The sequence below is a fragment of the Amborella trichopoda genome, chromosome 1 (genome assembly GCF_054954075.1).
Source record: "Amborella trichopoda isolate Santa Cruz 75 chromosome 1, AtrichopodaSantaCruz75HAP2 v2.0, whole genome shotgun sequence".
NCBI classification, from domain to species: domain Eukaryota; kingdom Viridiplantae; phylum Streptophyta; class Magnoliopsida; order Amborellales; family Amborellaceae; genus Amborella; species Amborella trichopoda.
In genome coordinates this window covers 15,361,600-15,371,440 of record NC_142336.1, presented here as the reverse complement: position 1 = coordinate 15,371,440, position 9,841 = coordinate 15,361,600, and the positions used below count along the sequence as shown (strand labels likewise).

The following is a 9,841-nucleotide window of genomic DNA, read 5'->3' as shown; positions in this document are numbered from 1 at the left end:
TGAGATAATCTTAAGAATATTTTACGTAAAAATTATATACCATGATAAAATTTGAAGATACACCTTACCTCTATACCTACGAATATATGCAAACTGCACCCTTATATGAATTAAGCGCATCACTTAAAATCCCACAGCTCAATACCAACTCAAGCTTCTTCTTACTTTACACCTTCATCTATGCTACTAGGCATGAAAAAAAATACCAAATCTCTGTTTTCTTTTTTTTTGGAAAATTATCAAAAGTATATCTTAATTTTTGGATTATTGAAAATAAACTCCGAACTTTCTAACACCTCATTTATAGCTCTTTTTTCACTTTTCGTATTTTTTTTTATAAAAATAGCCTGTACAGTAGTCTTAGAATCGTGATTACATCACGGTATGGTCATGGGTGGTTGAATGTTTTTAGGCATGATGGTACTTAAACAACCGTGATAATCGTTAAGAGGCATCATGATACTTAAAAAGCAATGACGATCATTAAAGGTTATTATGCCCGTGATGAAGGAAACATTTGACAGAACTTAGATAATCGTGATAATCCAATAAACCATGATTATCCAATAAACTATCACAGTTCTTTAAGTGCCGTGATGCTTTTAAACTACAATTTGACTTACAACCCGTCATAACCATCACAGTCATGGTTCTAAGATTACTATAAGATTACTATGAAGGTTATTTTAATCAACTCAACCAAAAAAAAGATATAGATGACGTTTTGAAAAGTTTGAGGTTTATTTTTTATCTAAAAATTAATCTATGTTTTTTATATTTATTTATTTTTTTTACCAAAAGAAACTTTATTTTATTGAACTTTAGAATATTGTAATAAAAAAATCAAGTAAAGAAAGCCTCAGATATAGCAATCCATGCCAAAGAAGCTCCTCTCTTGACTAAACAATCAGCACTCTCCTTGGCTTCCCCTCCCAAAAAAGGAAACAATCTCTAAAATGGTACAAGGAAATACTTCCACCAGTTGAACAGAATTTCATCGCCAAAAATAAAGAAAACAGAGAGAGAGAGAGAGAGAGAGAGAGAGAGAGAGAGAGAGAGAGAGAGAGAGAGAGAGAGAGAGAGAGAGAGAGAGAGAGAGAGAGAGAGAGAGAGAGAGAGAGAGGCAGCAACATATGTTACTGCTTCTCTTCTGAACCAGGTTGCTGCTCTATATCATGTGATTCTTCTGTCTCCATTTCTGCAAGCAATTTCTTCTCCTCTCCATCACCGGCCTTCTCAGTCGGCAACTTACAGGGCGAAGAAGGCTTACTAGTGGACTGTTGATAGAGAACTCCTCCAAACATGCAAATCAAGAGCCCAAAAGTCCCAATAAATGTTGAGTGCTTATCCCAAATCATCAAGTTTATTACAACAGTGAGCAGCTTATTCACAATGCCCAAAACAGTAAAACCAGTAGCTGATATAGCCCTTCTGCAAGAGAACCCAAAGAAAGAGATGGAAAGCCCAAAGAGACAAGACAAACCCACTGGTGTAACCACACCAGGTGAGTACCAGTGCAAGTCCTCTGAGATATCATGCTTCATCTTCTGCAACTCCCCCATGATCAAGAACTCGAGGGGAAAGAGAAGTAAGGCCTCGAGATTATTGTAAAGAACCAGGCCCCATGTGTTCAACCCTATGGTCATGATCACATGCTTTATGTACACAAAATCTATAGACATGCTCACCAGGTAGGCCAAGGCCCAACTGTAGGCGGTCACTGTGAATTGATAATCAGTCGTGATGTAGATAATGCTGCCTCCGAAGATCGTCGAGAGAGAAAGCCAGGTTTTCAGAGAAGGCCATGGCTGCTTCAGGAAGAGGGTCTCTCCTATGGCGACGAATATGGGTACGGCCGACCTGAAAACAATGAAAGTATCGACATTCGCATGGAGGAGAAGCTCACTGTTTGTGAAGAGAGAAATATAGAACATCACAGCAGCTGGCAAGAAGCTCCACATTTTTCGAAGATCGAGGGGATCGTGCTCCAGGAGCTTGAGCTGCCCACAAACAACGACGCCGGCAGTGCTCGTGAAATACTGCAATGCCGTCAGGGCTCCAGGGTAGGGGAATTTGATGACTGCCCATTTGTTGATTATAGACAACAAAGATGCAGAGATGCAGTATCCAGCTGCAACTCCATAGACTGAAGCAACTTGTAACAAATGAGTGAAAGTTTGGGAAAAGAAAGGCTGGGCCTCTTCAGCTGATTTATCAGTGGCTTTGCATATCTCAGCATTGGTGTTTGCTGTATCACTTGTCATCTGGAAGGATTTCAAGCACTAAGCTAAATGAATCAAATGTCCATAAATTTCATGCTTTCATTGTTTAAGGCCCATTTCAGGGTTCTGAACGAAAATAAAGAGAAAAGGTCTCCATCTCTGAAACACCAAGTAGACTTAAGAACAAAGGGAAAGTTATTGAATAGCAACAATAAACCATTATTTCATCTGGGAGTTTATGCCGGATCTAGGCGCGAAGGCCAATCCCTCTTTTACTTTTTGAAAACTAGCCGTACAACCTTCTGCGAAAAAGTATCACACTCCTACAGGAGCATACTGTAGGAAATTTAGGATCTCAAAATTTGAAGATGTAATCTCTTCGACGCTTTGTTATAAGGAACACTATCTATGCACATGAAAAAATAATGTCTCAAGATTGAATAGAAAAGTTTAATAGGAAAAAGATCCTCAACGATATCATATTGTGGCACCCACCCTCCTGAGCACCTAGGTCTTGAGCCCGCTAGTGAAATCTAAGTCTCAAAAAACTTAGAATTTGAATTTTCTAATTTAAAAACAACCATCATAATCCAAAGGTGTTTCTCAAAATTTTAGATTCAAAAAAAAAAATTCTGAGTAGGTCTTTTGTCTTAGAGATAGATGGTGTGCACCTGTAGGAGCATAGTATATGAGCGAGGAAGAACCATGGACTAGATTCTGTTTTGTGAGAGAGAAACTAACAGCTAAACCAATGTTTGGAAACCCGGGCAGGCCTACCAAATTGATACCTCATGAACCAAACCGGCTTGGGCGATATTCTAATAAAATTTAGTGTAGAATTTAGAAAGCTAAAGAAATAAAAGATAAAATTCTGAATACAACCATTTTCACACCACAGTTTAGGAGCCAGTTTGCGTGAGAGAGGTTAAGTGAGAGAGAGGCAATCCTATCAGTGATTGTTTAGTTTTGTATAAAAAGATCACGATTACTCTTAGATATTGGATGAGAAATTGAGGGGCAAAGAATTTGTCTCATAGTTCCGAATATATATTTCAAACTTCGAGAGAGACCAACGGCACAATGCCCACTATCTTATTTTAAATCAAACAGATAAAGATGATTGAGACTTTGTATAAAATAAATAAATGCTCTTTTTCTATACTTTTTTTGCTATTTTTAGTTGGCATTAAGGTTCATCGTCGGTAAATAATTGAGCAGTTACAAATGTGTTCAAACGTTCAAACAATACTTCTTTAATCTTTAATGCAGTCAATACCACACCCCTAATTATCTGATTTCACACCTAATTACTATGCGAACGACCTTCTTGTATTGAGAGTTAACAATCTTATTTCTTATTTTATATGTTCCCATGGTATATTGATGAGAAAGAGATAGAGATCGTAACGACATAGAGATCTCTTTGGTCTCAATTCAATTTTTTGGTTTTTATATTTTTCATCTGTGCACACCCCAAATAATTGGAAAAAGATTATGATGGTGGTGTTTTTCGTCAGTACATAAATAAATGCCCCACACACAAATGAGTAGGGGTGGCAATGGACCCGGATCTGACCTGAGACCCTATGGGTATATATACCCAAACAGGTTCCAGTGTGGGTCTAAAATTTAGACCCGATGGGTCGGGTCGAGACCCATTATAAATTTTCAGGTCCTAATTTCTGAAATGTATTTAAATATAGTTAAATACATGGATATTTTAATTTCTAGGATGGATCCGGTCAGGTTTGAGTCCCAAACTAGATTTTTTAATCCAGGTCTGGGTATGTTGAATTTGGATCCAATTGAGTTTGGGTTTGGGTCTGATCCCATAATATCTTTTCCGGTCTAGGTCCACCCCTATATAAGATATAGAGAGAGAGACGGAGATTGCAATGGTTTCACAGTGCTTATTGTTAGTTTAAACATGCGTAGAAGCCACTAAAAGTATTAAAAGATTCGGGGTTAACTATACCAATTAAAATTTGCTTACTTCCATGGTTAGATTTCCAAGGTCAATGCGATATTTAATAGATAGATTAAAAATTCGATGCCTTCTCTTTTACGGTTTATATTTTGATGTTCAATGCTTTTTAGTAACTAATTCTAAAAAAAGAAAAGGTTTCTTTGTCAATGTTGAAGCAACGAGAAATGCACATGGGAAGGGGTCAAATTTACTCCCTCGCGTCCATCTTTTCCACTCTTACGCTATGAGAATGGACCGTGAGACAAATATTAGCGATTTAGCGGCACATGTTATGTACAGTAACTATCATTTCTACCAGAATTTCAATGATCAATGGTGGAGATCAACTGTCCTCTTCGTAAGTGCAAAATTGTTAAGGATGAGGTTTTGATATGATCGACTAAATGAAACATGTCAAAAGGCAATACCTCAAAGTCCTACATGTTTGGACCCCTAAAAATATTGTACACAATGAACTATTTCATGTGAAAAAACATATGATAAGGTTGAATGGGAGATTCTGCAGCTAACCATGAAAGCAATGGGTTTTTGTGTTGGGTTTATGTCGCCTTTAAAGGCTTTATGAGTGCTTGTACAATGAAATAATATAGTGGAACATGAACTCAGTGGGAGTGTGGTCCCTCATGGACCATACTAAGCAAACGATGTTTGCTTATACCGAACTGTGCTTCACGATCTAGGTCAGTCGGCTGGGAAAACCCATGTTACCTGGGCATAGAGAACAAAACGAGAAAGGTTCTAATAGGTCATCTTTTGATGAGGTCGGAGCATATGCCCGGATGAGTGAGCCGAGGGACTATGTGACCCTTGTGTGTGATAATAACCTACAGAGACGGGGGCCAAAGCCTCATCCATATGGCATCACGCGGCATGCATATTGATAGATCGTTCGGGAAAGCAAGTAAGCGGTCTTTTAGGGTGAAGCATATATATGTGCAAGAGATGCCCCTATGCACCATAGGACCTGTGGTCGCATCAGGTCTAGGTGACCTTGACTTGTCTCTAGGGGAAGACCTGAAATCCACAGATTGAAATTGCAACCCCTTGGCTCATCGGCTAGACTTTAGTGACCCACTAAAGAGCCCCTGTGTAACAACTTTAATTTTTAAAACTGAAAAAAAAAAAAAAAAAAAAAAAAAACTCTTTATAGTGTGATGGTCCATATAGGCATTATGGTCCTTAGGGACCATCACTACTCTTATTCCCTTTTAGCCTTCAAGGAAATTGCCACGGACGTGGGTTATAAACATTACACATTTAATATTAGTACTACACCTCATGTATGCGGTGGAGTTTAATAAAGTAACATAATAATAAGTTTTAAGAAGTTAAATAGAAATAGGGTAAGGACTCTCGCCCTACAGGACTTCCTTTCTCGCTCTCCCTCTTACAAACGCGGTGAACTCCTCTCTCTAGCCAAATTTTATCGAAAGTTCCCTCTCAAATATTATAGGTAAGTGACTTCATTGTCTTGAAGAATAATCCGTTTTTTTTTATATAAAATGAAATGATTATTTCTGTCTATTATCATGAATTTTAGACATAGTAAATTTTATGCGTAAGGGACGTCATTTTCTTGAAAAATAATCGTTTTAGTAAAATTATGATATTTTATCTATTATTAGGAATTTTAAATGCTGTAAATTCTTAAAAATAAATTTATTTTTCTTGTCAATGGTTCACAATTTTTTATACTATAAATTATTAGAAATAAATGTGATATTTCCGCTTTCAGTAAAATTGTGAGATTTCCTCCTACTGTTTTGAATATTTAGACATTGTAAAATTCATATGCAAAAGATAGCAGCATTATATGAAAAACTGATATTTCTGCACTTGATTATAGTTTGATTGTAGTATTGCCTATGAAATGATTATTTACGAATTGGCAACTCCATAAATTGTGATAATTTCATATTTAATTTTGGATTCTCATAAAAGTTCGTCTATTAATACTAGATGGTTGTCATGTTAGATTTCAAGAATGTCTTTCAAAACTGTTGCCTTTCAGAAATTATTGCACAAAATGTTTAAATGGCTACTTAGAGATATTTCAATGAAAGTGATTGTTATTAACTTGCTTCAAATGAATTCATGCTAATGTTTTCAATGATACTTCGCATATATGATATTGTTGTTTTATGATGTTTAAAGATTTTCAGAGATAATTTGAATATAAGTGGACCTGCAGTGATCGTTAGGACCTATCCGGTTATGTCGGTAGGGACTATTTGGACTCATACGGAACGCCGATGAGGTATGATCCGACCTGCAGGGATTGTTAGGACCTATCCGGTTACGTCGGCAGAGACTATTTGGACTCATCCGGGACGTTGGTGAGGTATGTTTGGATCTGCAAGGATTGTTTAGACCTATCCGGTAAGGGCTATTTGGACTCATCCGGTATACGGGTGAGGTATGTTTGGACCTGCAGGGACTGTTGGGACCCATCAGGACGCTGGTGGGATATATAGGTGACCTACTTGGGACGCCAGTAGGGTATTTTGTGAAATCATTTGAATTATGCATTTATGTTAAAATGTTTATATGTATTTCCATCATTAAAATGTTTATATGCATTTCCATCATTTGGATTATGTTTAACTGTGGATTTGTGAAAGTGCAATTGTTATCTATAAATGCTTTTGATCGAAATTCCTCCTCAGGTTGTTTTTTTTTTTAACATACATTCTTAAGAAAATATTTATATCTTCCAACTATGATTATTTTTAGGACCATGATGATCACTTACTGAGTAGCCAAACTCACCAAACTATGGTAAATATTTTTCACGGTAATTGCAGTCTCATAGTTAAATGCACATTAGGTCCAGCTTGTGAAGAAGATGCAGTCATGTCATAACTAAATTCTCCTTTGTAACTTTTCTTTAACTTTACCACTGTAAGTTTTTGTTCTACCAACATATGTATACTTAGACTTCATGTTAATACCAGTTGTGAGCAAACTTTGTACAAATTTTAATTAATAAAAAAATTTGTTTTGTTATAATACATATTAATAGGAATTTAAAATTTTCCTAGTATAAGAATAGTCTGTCGCACCTCGAGAATGATAGAAATCTTGGGGTGTGAAAATTATGGTATCACAGCAATAGGTTTAAGATTCTTAGGAAATTTGAAAAGAATGTACTTTAAGTCATATTTATTGTAGGTACAGACCGGTACGAGATCAAAATCCAGAATGCTTGAAGCTAATATGAAAGGAATTCATAAAGCCTTGAAAAATATGGTTGCCCTAATGCAACATCAGATGGAGAACAACAATCCACCCAGGCAGTCAGCTACGGGAAATGGTGGGTGTAATATTGAACAATTTAATAAATTGAACCCACCTTCTTTTATGGGTGTTTTAAATCCACTAGAAGCCAGGGGATGGATTATGCAATTGGAGAAAATATTCGAGGTAATGGAATGTCCTGATGATAAGAAGGTGGCCTTGGCAGTTTTTATGTTAGAAGGTGAAGCACAACATTGGTGGCGAATGGCAAAAGGAGTATTGGTCCAAGAAAATAAACCTTTGACTTGGGAGGCATTTCTAGAGACATTTAACGAAAAATACTTCCCAGATTTATTCGAAACAAAAAAGAAATGGAATTTCTGGAATTAGTTCAAGAAAGCAAGACAGTAGCACAGTACGAGGCCAAGTATACTGAATTGGCCAGGTTCGCTCCACACATGGTCAACAACGAAGCAAGAAAGGTAAAAAAATTTGAAAGGGGCCTCAAACTAGCCATCAGAAGCAGAATATCAATCTTAAAACTAAGGACTTATGCCGAAACAGTAGAAAGAGCCCAAATCGTTGAAAACGACTGCAAAGATTACCAAAAGAGGAATAGTACAGTATAGGCCCACACCACCTAATCAACAACACTCTGAAGGAGCGAACAAAAGGTTAAAGCCGGTGCCATTTCAAAGCCCACTAGAGCCTTGTAAAAAATATGGGAAGAGACATGGGATGAAACCCTGTTATTGAGAAATCAGAGCTTGTTTCCAATGTGGGAAGTTGGGGCACAAGATCAAAGATTGTCCTGCCTTGAAAATGCAGCAACATTCGAAGCCTGAAGAGGCAGCCCAGAAACCTCATACGAAGGGGAGAGTATTTGTAATTACCCAGCAAGATGCTCAAGCCTCAAAATCAGTGATCCAAGGTACTCTTACTATCTTTCAAGAAGTAACTCATGTTTTGATTGATCCTGGATCTACTCATTCATTTGTGTCACCACACTTTGCATGCCACTTAAGGATAGAACCAGAACAATTGGAATACATTCTAGAGGTAGCCACACCGATGGAGAATTCAATTAATACCAACCTAGTATACAAGTCTTGTGTGATAAGGACAGAAGAAAAGGAAATGTTAGTGGATTTAATACTTCTAGAAATTCAAGATTTTGATGTGATCTTAGGCATGGATTGGCTCTCTGCATACCATGCAAGTATTGATTGTTACAAGAAAAGGGTTACTTTTTGTATTTCCAATCAACCAGTATTTTACCTCGAAGGTATCAAGGAAGCCTCTCCACCATTTTTAATCTCCTCAATTCGAGTTAATCACCTCATTCGAAAAGAATGTCAAGGCTTTCTTGCCTATGTTAAAGTAGATAGAAAGGAAAAGATAAACTTGGACACCATTCTGGTCGTCCGAGAATTTCCTGACGTATTTCCTAAGGAATTGCCAAGGTTACCACCTGATAGGGAAATTGAATTCTCTATTAAGTTACTTCCTGAGACAGCCCCAATTTCTAAGGCCCCATACCGAATGGCACCTGCGGAACTTAAGGAACTTAAACAACAATTGGAAGAATTATTACATAAAAGTTTTATCAGACCCAGTGTGTCACCTTGGGGTGCTCCGATACTGTTTGTTAAAAAGAAAGATGGGACCATGAGGTTATGTATCGATTATAAACAGCTAAACCAAATGACAGTGAAAAATAAATATCCACTATCTAGAATTGATGATTTATTCGATCAATTACAAGGGTCATAAGTATTTTCAAAAATTGATCTTAGATATGGATACCATCAGCTCAAATTAAAAGTGATGATGTTCCCAAGACAGCTTCCAAAGCAAGGTATGGCCATTATGAATTTTTAGTCATGCCTTTTGGATTAACCAATGCACCCGCTGCATTTATGGATTTGATGAATAAAATCTTTAAGCCTTTTCTGGACATGTTTATTGTGGTATTCATCGATGATATTCTAATTTATTCTAAGGATCGAGAGGAATATGAACAACATGTAAGATTGGTGTTGAAAATACTAAGAAAAAAGAAATTGTATGTCAAACTAAGTAAATGTGAATTTTGGCTTGAACAAGTGAAATTTTTAGGACATGTGATATCAAAGGAAGGGTTATCAGTTGATGCTTCAAAGGTTGAAACCGTGGCTAATTGGAGAAAACCAAGTAATGTGACTGAAGTGCAAAGCTTTTTGGGATTGGTAGGATATTACAAAAGATTTGTAGAAGGATTCTCTCGAATTACAACCCCATTAACTCGATTGACACAAAAAAATGTTAAATTTGAATGGACAAAGGAATGTGAGGAGAGTTTTCAAGAACTAAAAGCTCGATTGACTTCAGCACCTATTTTAACTATTTCTGAGGG

General features: G+C 36.8%; 1 protein-coding gene across 1 annotated transcript; it reads right to left on the bottom strand.

Moving 5' to 3' along the window:
- Positions 1-829: 829 nt before the first annotated feature.
- On the bottom strand, positions 830-2,400 carry LOC18425795 (GDP-mannose transporter GONST3). Its single transcript, XM_006830330.3, has one exon. It carries the CDS (start codon positions 2,262-2,264, stop codon positions 1,137-1,139), a length of 1,128 nt encoding a protein of 375 aa, XP_006830393.1. The 5' UTR covers positions 2,265-2,400; the 3' UTR covers positions 830-1,136.
- Positions 2,401-9,841: the final 7,441 nt, after the last annotated feature.